Source organism: Micromys minutus (assembly GCF_963924665.1).
Source record: "Micromys minutus genome assembly, chromosome: 18".
Lineage (NCBI taxonomy): Eukaryota > Metazoa > Chordata > Mammalia > Rodentia > Muridae > Micromys > Micromys minutus.
The window spans coordinates 17,633,310-17,647,003 of record NC_137953.1 but is presented as its reverse complement, the minus strand read 5'-3'; the positions used below and the strand labels follow the sequence as shown (position 1 = coordinate 17,647,003).

The window sequence follows — 13,694 nt, the reverse complement described above, 5'->3', positions numbered from 1 at the left end:
AATCTTACTGAATGGGATCTGATTTCTTATATCATCACTTTATTTAGTTTCTGTTTCTTTACAGCAGTTTACAAGAATTTTCAAAAAAGAAAGAAAGAATTTTCAAGCTCTTATTCTTCCAATTTTATCAAAATTTTAAATTTGGTATATGTTAGGATTCTCTGTAAACATCTGTGTTGAATGCTGATAAAGAATTTGACATCATACTAAACATAATTAAAATTTATGTGTTAAATTTAACAAATTGCATTTTAAATGGCTATATTTCCAATTAAAAGTTTTAAATAAATGTTGATATAATTCAGTTAAAAAATGTGGTTTGAATCCTGAATTGTAGATGCTGATTCTCCAAAATCAAAATCACTAAACCTCCAAAAACCACTTTGAAAATGTAGTTTGTTTAGAAGTCTATAAGTTCTTGCCACCTTAAAATCTGTGTCTGTCTGAATTTTCATTTAAGTATACTTGATAACACCCTTTGACAATGTGAGTGAAAGAAAACAAAACAAAGGAAACTTTGAGAGTGTTTATGGGGGTAACAGAAGAACCTTCTTTGTTCAGAGATTGCCTACAATTGGGAAGAAGTACAGAGCTTTTTGTTCTAATCAATTCCCACACCCATTTCCAAGTCCTTTGCTTTCCTCATTATCATTCCAATTGCTTTGTCCTGTAGCTGGTGGGAAGCTGACTCTAAAGTCACATGTTCAAGATCCAGTTCACTGGTATCCACAGGTTACAGGTTAAGGAAAGGAAGAGGAAATACTTAGCCAACTATTCCCAAACTTACTGTGACGGATTCTGGCTAGGACTGCCCACTTTAAAGTTTTCTTTTCTTTTATGTTTGTTGTTTTTCTTATTAGAAGAATTGTAGAGAATATTGGTACTTACAGGTGTGCCATCTACTGTTATTCTTGAACTTAGCAGGTATTCTATTTGGCGATATTTTCTTCTTGATACACCAGTTTGAGAATAGTGATCTTAACTGGAAATGTGCCGGTCTGCAGTCTCACCTGTGGCCAAACAACTCAATGCATAAAAAGCCTTTCCCACTTCAAAATCATTTATTATATCTTATCATGTAATATCTGGTTCATACCCAGAGTATGGATCATCAAGGTAGGAGACCTCAAATTCAATTCACACTTATCACCCAGTTTCCGATGGGGGACTATAGAGATGCTACTCTGCCGGTCAGCAGGAACGGGGAGCACTTGCTCCAGTGAGTTTATAGCTTCTTGGGCTCAGCGAAGCTGGAGCTCATTCAGCAAAGGGACCCACAGACTGTGACACAAATTCCATTGGTTCCTAAATTAGGAAAGAGATTATAAGAGTTTCTTTCTTTCTGTTTTTTTTTTTTTTTTTTTTTTTTTTTAACTCTAAGCCAGGAGGTTAATTATGTGCCTAGAGTTAACTGTCTGTGTTAATAGATATCGGCGGGGTTGGACATTCTGCCCCTGGCTTGTGTGCACACTGTTATTTGAATATGGCAATAAATCACTGTCTTCGGAAGAACTTTCCTTCCTTCTTTTCTTTTCTTTTTTTTTTTCTTTTTTTTTTTTTTTTTTTTTTTTTTTTTTTGGTAAATACCTGTGATCAGCTTAGAATTAAAGGATTGCTGTATTGTTGTTGGATTATACCTGGAGTTCGGCCACTGTTTTTCTGTCTTTCTACGTACTTTTCCAAACAAATTAATTCATTGTGTTTAAAATGTTTGCTCAGATATTATAAAACTAGTAGCTACGTATAATTATGAATGATATAAGGCAAACACACAAAACTTAAACTTGTCCTTTATGTCTTTGTAGGTAGTAAATGACCTTATCTGCTGAGAAGGATTTTATTCAGATTTGGTTTTCTAAGTGATTCTTTATTGACTTGGGCCCAGTAGGAGACTTGACTACATTTTTACTTTCATTAATAATGTCTTTTTATCGGCACTTAAAAACTTTTTAAGATGTAGTTTTTAAAGATGTATTTAAGTGTGTCTGTGTCTGTGTGTGTGTTTCTGTGTGTCTTTATCTGTCTGTGTCTGTTTCTGTGTCTGAGTGTATGCCCATGTGTGAGCAGGTCTACATGTTTGTGCATTCACAGAGGTCATAAGACAGTTCCAGTGTCCTCAGAGCTGGGGGACCCACAAGGTGTCAGCTTATTCTTTGGTCACTGGGACATGAACTCTCGTTCTCATGATTGTGTATTACGTGTTCGTAAGCACTGAGATGGCTTTTTAACCCAAAGACCCCAATTTTTAAGGTCCATATAATAACTTATTATGTCAAGATTTAACACCACAGGCTAGAAAAAAAAGACGTGGGGAAAAATGGAGTGGTCTTTGTCTAGTATATAGTATTATGAATTATCACCAAGTAAGTAATAGTTACAGAGACTCAGTTAGGTGAATTGTCTACAATAGTCTACTAATCAGCTGCATTTCCATCATCCTTCCCACCTTTTCCCTTCCATTCTTCATGAAAACTGGCAGTCTCTTAGGCCACAATGTTTGATCCCAGAGCTTTATTTATCTTTACATCATTAGATACCAGTACCATGCCTGTGTTTCATCTAATTTTCTAACATCACTTTTGGTTTGAGCGACAAATTGTTTTCCTAGAGTTTCATATATGTCATAAGAATACACATCCCAGGAACTGCACACCCCAGTGCTTTCTTCATTGCTTACAGTGAAGCCAACTCCTTAGTGCTTTCCCTGCTGTTCTTACAATCATCCCTCAAGAACAATTCCCCGTATTGTTTTCTGCAGTTCCTGTCCCCTGCTTCAGGTTCAGGGAAGTGTTATAGCTTATCCAGATTTATAGGAGAAATGAATTCTTGAGTTTTTTACTCTTCCAAACTTATATGCTTGTGATTCTTCCTTGCTGGTACTACTTGTAAAAGGTCTTCTGTGTGTAGGCACCTGGGATATAACTACTTATTCACCCCATCACTACTGTGGTGCTCATCAAAGCCATTTTAAAGAAAACCGGCTGAAAAATTTCAAAACGGAAAACTACTAAGTGAAAAAGGTTAATGATTTTCATACCAATAGCTGATTTCTAGAAAGAAAACCACGTCAGTAACTAGGGACACTATTCTATATTCATTGCCTGTTGCTGTAATGGGGGTGGAGCTTTGACAGCTCCGAGCATTTTAGACCTTGGCACGTGCTATGCGGTTCTCTGCTGTTGTAAAGTGGTCCCTGACTTTCTGCAGCACTTACGCCAGGGCTGCCTTAAGACATCTTGCTCCTTCAGACTAATCACAGTGAAGGGCCATTTATATAGAAGCTTGGAGAGATACAGAGCACACTGTATGTATCCTCCCTGCCTAATTATAGTTAACTTCATTCGTTAGCTTCTTTCCTCCTCCTCCTCCCCCATCCTCCTCCCCCTCGTCTTATTTTATCTTACATTTCCTACCTCCGTAGGTTTTGTAAGTCAATAACTTTGGGGTTTCGTTCCACCTCTTTACTATTACTACTTCAAAGTGGGAAGTTAGTGAGTACAAGCATCTTTCTTCTTCCTATTTTCCAGTGAATCCCACTTGCTTCCTTAACAAGAAGGATTCAGCTTCTAGAAGATTCTGTAAAACAAAACTCATCTTCTAAGGAAGAAAGTGCAGGAATTTCGTTTTGTTAATGACAAAGATCTGTTTGGCTTCATTCTTGTGGCTCAAGTCTTTTATGTGTTGAATATCATATTTGGTTTTAACATTTTATTGCCCATATTAGTAAGAATGTCTTTGTAACCATCCAAGGACTAAATGTCATAGAACCTTACTGTCTTTCCTTCAGATGTGTCCTTTGACTCATTAGATCCAGTATTCTAGCAGATTTGATTAATGGGGGCATTCTAAGATTAACAAGGTGGAGTTCAGCAAGGTCAGTGGGGTTTCATAGCTCTTTTGGCTGAAGGTTAAAAAAATTTTCAGTTCATAGCAAGGTGCCAAGAATGAACTCCAGCAGTTCCCACTTGTCAGGATAGCATTTCATCTCTCAGCTCCGTTCTTCTAATTTATTAGCTATTCCATAAATTTAACAGATTAAATGCTAGAGTTGAAAAATGATTGGGTTATATATTGGACTTGACACTCACTGAGAATGATTCAGTGTGTGTTTTATAACCATATCCTTAGTCTTCAAAAGTAAAATGATCCCATGCATGAGCCCTTGTGGAAGACGAGTGTAAAGTTCTTATAGAGCTCTGATGTAGCACACATATTCCAAACTCACCCATGTGGAACCGTCTCAGGAGTGGTTTCCCCCACCGGAACTTTTTCATAACCTTGAAAGGATCGTTTTTCACATAAAAAGTATTTCCATCTTCAGAAACTATTTTTTTATTGAACAACTTTATTTTAAAAAACAAAGATAAATGTACAAATTTAAAGCATTTTTGCATAAAAGTATACGAATACATTTTTGTCAGTGCTTTTTTTTTTTAAAAGGTTTGATAGTGTACATTCAGATCTTACTAGTTACAATGAGCATAAAGTACATGTAAAACCGGAAGTAACCTGGAATTAGTCAAAGTTTTCTTGGTGTGTAAGGATTAAGCATGTTTTTTTTCTTCTCTTTTTCTTTTCTTGAACTTCAAATAGTCTGTGAGTTATTTCTGGGGTGTTCAGAGCTTTCTGGGGTTAGTATCCAATTATCAGTGACTGCATATTATGTCTGTTCTTTTGTGACTGGGTTATCTCACTCAGGATGATATTCTCAAGATACATCCATTTTCTTAAGAATTTCATAAAGTCATTGTTTCTTCAGAAACTATTTTTATTTTAAAATTCCAAACACAAGGTAGACCAGTGTGACCCAAAGAAATCCATCTTTTTCACTTAAGTAGTTCAACCCTATTTCCATTGGTTGTTTGAGAACATATGACTCTGGCTTTATTGTTTTAGGTGAGGTTTTCTTTGTGTTCTCCCCTATCACTTTCTTAAATATTTATGAGTTATGAAATCTGGCATAGATTTTTATTTTTAGCTATACTAAGTGACCAACTACAGAACATGAAATCATTAAAATGAACTTCCAGAAATGATCTAACCTTACCTTATTCAAACATCTCTTCAGACATGTATATGTATATGTATATATTAATATTTCCCTTTCTATTAAGATCATTAGAAACAATTAGAAACACATTGTTTACCTACAAAATTGTAGCAAAGTATAATACTATAATTTATTGTAATAATCACTGTGTTTACATTATAATATTTATGGTCATAGTGATCTCATCCTTACTACATTTACTCAGTGCATAGAGTAACATGAGCAAATGTATTTCCAGTGTCCTAATAGCAGTGTCAGTTTGACTTCTTGAGTTAAATCCATGTAATAATTTAAGAATGTAAACATTGAAGTAGCTTGAAACATTTTACTTTACCAATTTTATACTATGGAAAAAAATTGGACCAAGATGTTGGCTGCTGAGTAGCAGCCTTAATAAATGGTTGATATTCACTGATGTCCTTGCTTCAGGGCCTTTTACCATTAAGGAGCATAATAACTTACTTTTCTCAGTTTCTTAGGATTCTATTGCCATCTTAGGGCATTATTTTTATACATGCCTTGAGTTCTAAGATCACTGCAAACAAAAAGAGTAAGTGTTCTTACTGAGTTTAGTATAGGCACTTGCCATCAACATGCTGACATGCTGTGATAGGTTCAAGGTGACTTGAGAGGGTCAGGCTGGAACAGGGTATGGTGTACCATGTGGCTTCCTTTCATTCCACCAGATGCCCTTCAGAAGGCTCTTTCCAAGCTCTCAAACAAACAAGCAAGTATTCCCAAGTTACTTTCCTCTTACTTGTATCAGCAGTGAGAATTTCGCAGGAGGCTCAAACCCTTCTAATTCAAAGATGAAATTCTATCAAAAAGGTGTGTTCACCTCAATCACCAGAAAGCCATTCAGTGAGTGGTTTTACCTTTTTCATTGTCTGCTTGCTTCCTTTACTGATGATTTTTCCTTATGCATTAGATTTTTTTCATTAGATTTTCTTGACATGTTTTACTCTATTTGTAATTTGTTTCCTAAAGCCCAAGACATAAACTTGAACATGGAGTACATTAAAAAGAAAGAAACCTATAAAAAGTAATAAATTAGTCTTATGGTATAACCACTTTGTGCCACATTTAAAGTTAACCTTTCATAATTATCATCGAGTTTTTGTTTATTCTTTGATGTGTCCAGGAAAAACATGGTAGCTTTTAATCTCACTCAGTGTCAGAACTAATTTAAAGATGAAAAAAGAAACTTAGTCTAATGGAAAATGTTTTGTATTATGTCTACTTGAATATGATTAATGCTCTATGTTCATAATGTAATCATAGCTGAATCTTACAGTGAGGTGTGTGTCTCAAGGCACAAGACTCACTGCCTTGGACTTGTGATGTGTGTGTGTCTATGTGTGGGTGTGTGTCTGTGTTCATGTTTCTAATTTGTCATGTGTATTCATGCTTCTAATTTGGTGTGTGTGTGTGTTCCTAATCTGTCCTGTGTGTGTTTATGTTCCTATGTGTCCCCTTTTTATTCTGATAAATTTGGTGACCAAAAGAATTTCTGAATCTTCCAACTAAAAGGATCTTCTCACTTTTCTCTGTTGTCTGAAGCAGGCTTTTGTTGCTAACTTTAGTTTAAATCCCTTACTACAGAGTACTAGCCATATCATCTCTTCAATGGCATTGATTGGTTTGCACTTCTGATTATACCATTTAATATCTGTATTGCCTTGAAAAGCCATAATCTTTTCTCTGTCCTAATTCCTTCATCTATAAACTCCGGATTTAAACATTTAGATCACAGTCTTATTACTAGGGACTAGTGATTATATATATATATATATATATATGAAGCATTCTGTGCATATGTGACCATTTGCTTGTGTGTGTGTATAAATGTGTGTTATAAATGTGTGTGTGCTCGTGCTGATGTGCTCATGTTTGTGCTTGTAGAGACCTGTGATTGATATTGGGTGTTGTCTTAAGGTTTCCATTGCTGTGAACAGACACTATGACTAAGGTAATTCCTATAAAAGGCAACATTTAACTGTGGCTGGCTTAAAGGCTCAGAGGTTCAGTCTATTATCATCAAGGCAGGAAGCATGACAGTGTCCAGGCAGGCATGGTGTTGAAGGAGCTGAGAGTTCTACATCTTCATCTGAAGGAAGCCAGGAGCAGATGGACTCTTCTGCACTGGCAGAGCATCAAAGCCCAACTCCACAGTGACACAGTTCCTCCAATAAGGCCACACCTCCTAACAATACTATTCCCTATGGGTTAAGCATAGTCAAACTATCCCAGGTTTCTTTTTGTATTTTATTTTTTAAGAGAATCTCTCCCTGGACCTGGAGTCCACAGATTTGGCTGCAAAGCCCCCAGGAACTCTACTATCGATCATTTCCTCCAAAGAGTTAAGTTTGCATATGCTGGTATAAGCAATACTTCCCCATGTTTCCTTCTGCAATCTGCAGCCATTTTCCAGCAGTTATCAGCTTCCTCCTCTGAGCTGCTGCTCCTCCTGCTGCTCCTGATCCTCCTGCCACAAGGCTACTGTACATCTCTTCTTCCCTGATGATCTTGTTGGGACTCGATTAGGGGGCTTGGCCCACTGCAGCCCAAGGAGCAGTAGGAACATGCTGCTGTAGCGAGGCACACTTGCTACTGAGTCAGATCTCTGATTTTGACAAGCTCCATGCCAGTGCTCATAGCCCCAGTCTCTCCATTGACTACAGCTGGCTCTTGAAGGAGTTTGCAGCTTGGGGAACACTGTTCATATACTTTCTGTAAATGGAGAAAAAGCCCATGGTGTACTCTAGATGGCATAATTGCTGACCCCTAGAAATAGCTTTTCTTCTTTTGCCTATACCATTTTGTGATTTCTGTCTTCTGTGAACTCAGGCTACAAGGCTTTCCAAAAGTTGACTAGCGCAGCATTTAGATGTTGACTGTTTTTGACCCTAGGAGTGCTGAACTGATACAGATAGTACCACATCAGTCTTCAAGTGGCCTGAGGAGACCTGTTTCTATGCCTTGCTCTCCTCTCCTCTCTTGATTACTTTAGCACTTTACATACATGCTGATTTAATCATGTGGCTCTGCCAGAGCCTCTGTGACATAAAACCATGTCTCACCATGGTCCACAGCATAGCTACTATGCTGGCTAATACCTGGCCTGAGGTCCCTGTTGAATCAACCTCTTACAAATATTTTCTTTAATTTATGAGCATTCTGCCTGAATATATACATGTACACTGTGTATGTTCCTGATGCTCATGGAGGTAAGAAAATGTTGTAGTATTCCCTGGGAATGGAGTTAAAAACCACTGTGAGCTACCTTGTTGGTGCTAAGACTTGAACCTGGGTCCTCTATAAAGACAGGAAGTGCTCTGAATTGCTAAGTCATCTTTCCAGTCCTCAACCTCCTTAACTCATGTATATGCATGCCCATATCTGGTCCAGTGAGCTGGTTATCAGTCTAACTCTCCCATTCTCCCTTACATCAGTAATGCCCATCCTTCCTCTGTTGTATTCCAGTTCCTGCTATTCATGTGGCTCAAAGTTCAACTCCCCTCATACTGCCCCAGGTCATGCGGCCTTTTATCAAGAAGAAAATGGTAGTTGTATCACTTAGCTTTTCCATTCTCATTGGTACTCCTGGACTCCTCTGATCCGTTTGCCTCACAGCATCACAACGTTTCTCTCTTGCTTCTCATTTAAAATCTTCTCTGATTTAAGCAGGTCAGCTGCTGAGTATTTCTCAATTATAATAGTATCCTGTATTTGGACCATTTTTGAAGCCCCTGTCTACATGTGGAATCATAATTTCCCTTCTTTAGTGGGTATGGACCTGTGTTGTCTAGCACTTCTATTACCTTCTGTTTGCAGTACTTTTCCTGTTCTCAGAAGCTAATGCAGAGGATATAACCTGCATGTCCTTTTCTTGTCATAATTCTCTGTACACAAGCACCTCTTGTTACTCATAGAACAGGCCTCTCAGCAATCACCACAGCCTGTTTAATATCCTACCCCAGAGGATTTTAAATACTGTTGGACTATTGGAAATGATAACACCTTTTCCTAGTGCATCTGCCATTTGAAAGATGTACCTCTCCTCACAAGGAAACCCTACCTGTTAAAGAAGAATGCTGCCCATGCTGTGTAGTGAAGATAACAGCCCTGTTATTCCCCTGCAAGGGTCCTCTGCTTTCTTTAGCACAAATTTGTGCTAATTCTCCTGTAGAGATGTTAAAGATGTCAGTCTACCTCAAGCAGGACACTGATATCAATCCAAAGAAACAACTCCACTTAATGAATGAATGAGTGGTTAAGGAGTTAGTGATCTTGTTGGGTTTACTTATAGGAGGATGTTGTAGGGGATTACCTTTTTTTATTAAATACTCTCTGTATTTAAATTTGAATCCTGTCCCTCATTTAGCTCCCATCCTCCCCTCCTGCTTCACCTGTCTTCACAAAGGTGCACTCTCTCCTAATCATCCTCTCCACCCCATTGCCTTCGCATTACCCTACACTGGGAAAACATGACCTTCCTGGACCAAAAGCCTCTTCTGACATTGATGACAAACACTGCTATCTTTAGCTATATATGCAACTAGAGCAATAGGTCTTCAATGTGTGCACAAAGGTTGTTGGTTTAGTCCATGGCAGTTGTAGAGGGTTTGGTTGTTTGATAATGTTGTTCTTCGCATGAGGTTGTAAACCCTTTCAGCTCCTTCAGTCCTTTCTTTAGCAGCTTCATTGGGGTCCCTGTGTACAGTACTGTGGTTAGCTGCAAGCATGCTTAGCTATATCTGTATGACTCTGGCAGAGCCCCTGAGGAGGCATCTCTATCTGGTTCTTGCCAGTAAGTACTTCTTGGCATCAGTAATAGTGCTTGGGTTTGGTGGCTGCATACGGAGTGGATCCCCATGTTAGGCAGCCTCTGAATGATCTTTTCTTCAATCCCTGCTCCTCTATTTGTCTTTGTATTTCCTCCCATGAGAGTTTCGTTCTCTCTTTTAAGAAGGACTGAGGCATCCCCATTTTGGCCTTCTTCTTTTTGAGCTTCCTAAGGTCTGTGAATTGCTTCTTGGGTATTCAGAGCTTTCTGGTGCTAGTATCCGCTTACTAGTGAGTGCATACCATGTGTGTTCTTTTGTGACTGGGTTACTTCACTCAAGATGATAGTCTATATTTCCATCCATTTGCCTACAAATTTCAGTAATTCATTGTTTCTAAAAGCTAAGTAGTACTCCATTGTGTAAATGTACCACAATTTCTGTATCCACTCCTCTGTTGAAGGATATCTGGGTTCTTTCCAGTTTCTGGTTATTATAAATAAGGCTGCTATGGACATGGTGGAGCATGTGTCCTTGTTATATGTTGGAGCATCTTTGGGATATATGCCCAGGAGTGGTATAGCTGGGACCTCAGGTAGTACTATGTTCAGTTTTTTGAGGAACCGCCAGACTGATTTCCAGAATGATTATACCAGCTTACAACCCCACCAACTGTGGAGGAGTGTTTCTTTTTCTCCACATCTTCACTAGCATGTGCTGTTATATTTGTTTTTTATCTTAGCCATTCTGACTGGTGTGAGGTGTTTTGATTTGCCTTTTCCTGATGACTAGGAATGTTAAGAATTTCTTTAGGTATTTCTCAGCCATTAGGTGTTCCTCAGTTGAGAATTCTTTGTTTAGCTCTGTAACCCAGTTTTAAATAGTATCGTTTGATTCTCTGTAGTCTAACTTCTTGAGTTCTTTGTATATATTGGCTATTACATTAAGAACTCAAAGGTTAACCTCATTCTAGAGCATGGCTTAAATTCATTATAATTTTAATACAAGAGCTTGCTGCGTCATATGCAGATATCTTAGCTGATAGGACAGTTTCTTTTTGAGAATTGTTACTGAGTATATAACTCTTGGTGCTGGAGAAGGGACATTGAGAGTCCTGTAATTCTATGGACTTCCTGAGCCGTGTAAACCTTCTCCTCTCTCCAGAAAGGAATGTTTTGACTCGGGAGAAGTAGGTACAAAATGGTTTGCAAGAAAAATTATTAAATATCTGTGTGCCGGTTAAAAAATTTAGAATTAAAAATTATGTGTAAGAGTGTATGTGTATGCATCGTTGTATGCCTGGTGCCTATGGCATTGAGAAGTGGGTTTCAGATTCCCTGGAGCTGGAGTTTCAGATCATGAACCCCCATGCTAGTGCTGTGAATCAAATCCGAGGCCTCTAAGCCTTCTACCCTCAGCCACCATTTAAAGTAGAAACTGCCACTCTGCTGGAGCTGGTAGCACATAGCCCTTCCCAGGGTAAGTTGGTCAGTCTTCAGTGCCATCTCATGGAACAGTGAAGTGGTGGGGAAGGCGAAGTAGAAAATACATGAGGTTGAACCAGAGAGGATTTGTTGCTGCCCCAGTGTGGCCATAGGAATAATTCATGGGATGCTCAAGTTGAATCCAAACAAGAGGAGGACTCACAGGCCAAATCTTATAATAGCTGAGGACACTTTTTAAACTTTATTTTACTGATCTTAGACTGTAGCGAGTTTCTAGCAACTTGTAATGTTTGTCATGTTTGTCTATTGTTCAATGAAGAATAAAGAAAGCTGGTGATTTGGACCTATGTTATTATTGCAAATAATGATGCTTCCATGAGTACAGCCTTGAATTCTTTTTTGCACATTAGACTTTGTCACATTTTATTTTCAAATAGAGGTTTGGGGGTTTTTTCTTTTTTGGAGGGGGGAATCTATGCATATGTAGTCTTCCTTGTCTTGAAAATTATTCTTCCCATTTTCTAAATTACAGCCTTAATTTAGAGCTATTTGGCTGTATTTAAAGTGTGGATCAGTTGTTGTGTAGCTTTAATAACAATGATTATGTTTAACATGCTTTATAGGCTCTTTCTGAAATGCAGAGATGTGAGCCAGTTTTATTTATATGAAACTTTTATAAGCAAAGTTATTTTTTTAAAAAAAACCAAGTTAGAGACCCCCATAATGAGGAGAATGGTCATAGAACAGACTAATATATAATAGTTTTACGAGGTCTTATGACTGGTACATTTAATTGGATTCATGGATTGGAAGGACATGCAGCAACCCCCTGGGCTACTTGATGGTTTCTGGGTGTTGAGCTAGAGGGAACACCCCAGTGTGAGCTTCCCGTGCTATGGTGTTTCTACTGCCCAACTGTGCTTGCACCACTTTTGTAACAGTGAGCCCTGTGGGAACAGTGACCCCTGTGGGAACAGTGAGACCCTGTCCCCTGTGGGAACAGTGAGCCCTGTGGAGCAGTGACCCCTGTGGGAACAGTGACCCCTGTGGGAACAGTGAGTCCTGTGGGGACAGTGAGTCCTGTGGGAACAGTGACCCCTGTGGAACAGTGACCCCTGTGGAACAGTGAGTCCTGTGGAACAGTGACCCCTGTGGAACAGTGACTCCTGTGGGAACAGTGACCCCTGTGGGAACAGTGACTCCTGTGGGAACAGTGACCCCTGTGGAACAGTGACTCCTGTGGGAACAGTGAGCCCTGTGGGAACAGTGACCCCTGTGGAGCAGTGAGACCCTGTGGGAACAGTGACCCCTGTGGGAACAGTGAGTCCCTGTGGAGCAGTGACCCCTGTGGGAACAGTGACCCCTGTGGGAACAGTGAGCCCTGTGGAGCAGTGACCCCTGTGGGAACAGTGACCCCTGTGGGAACAGTGAGTCCTGTGGGGACAGTGAGTCCTGTGGGAACAGTGACCCCTGTGGAACAGTGACCCCTGTGGAACAGTGAGCCCTGTGGGGACAGTGAGTCCCTGTGGAACAGTGACCCCTGTGGGGACAGTGGCCCCTGTGGGAACAGTGACCCCTGTGGGGACAGTGGCCCCTGTGGGAACAGTGAGTCCTGTGGGGACAGTGAGTCCTGTGGGAACAGTGAGTCCCTGTGGAACAGTGAGTCCTGTGGGAACAGTGACCCCTGTGGGAACAGTGACCCCTGTGGAGCAGTGGCTCTGAAGATGTCCTTCTGCATTATGTTTCTCTGACATGTACACTTCCTTGTTTTGTAGGTGAGCGTCCCTATCAATGCCCTTACTGTGAAAAAGGATTCAGTAAAAATGACGGGCTGAAGATGCACATTCGCACTCATACAAGGGTAAGCCCACCTCATTTCTATTGATCATAAGGAAGCCATACCTGTTCTCCAGGAGATGTATTTAACATCACATGACAACAGATAAGTGCTAGAACCTAAGTTATGTCGATGTCTAGGGTAGTCTTTGAGGGTTAACTTTTAAAAGAAAAGTCAGTGAAAAACAACTCAAACCCCAATAGACTTTGAGTCAATATACAAAGTGTTGTATTAATGACAAACTGCCAAGTAAAAAAATGTCACTTGTAGAGAACATGCTTGATATGCTGCGTGTAGCCGAATGCATTCCAGAGTGTACCGCATGCAGTGTGTGCTTTAAAAGTGCTGTGTGCCAGCTGTCCTATGTTCATGTGTGTTCCTCTGTTCACTGTGCAACACAAGGGCCCACCTACAATCCCAGAACCCTGCCGGGAGTACAAGGAGGGAATGAGAGAGAGGGAGAGAGAAAGAGACAAAGACTGAGTCAGAAACTGTAGCTAAGTATAAACTACAATATAAGCTGTAAAATATTAAGCAAGTATTACAATTTATTATAATTTAAATACATACTATTCAAG

The 13,694-nt window shown here is 39.5% G+C and overlaps 1 protein-coding gene across 1 annotated transcript in view; it reads left to right on the top strand.

The window, feature by feature from the left end:
* Nucleotides 1–13,694, top strand: part of PRDM5 (PR/SET domain 5) — a gene marked incomplete at both ends in the record, with an annotated part of 136,122 nt that overhangs the window by 91,969 nt on the left and 30,459 nt on the right. The window contains one exon of the mRNA XM_080931988.1: nt 13,055–13,140. Coding sequence (XP_080788114.1) covers nt 13,055–13,140 — 86 coding nt within the window. The remainder of the gene's footprint in view (nt 1–13,054; nt 13,141–13,694) is intronic.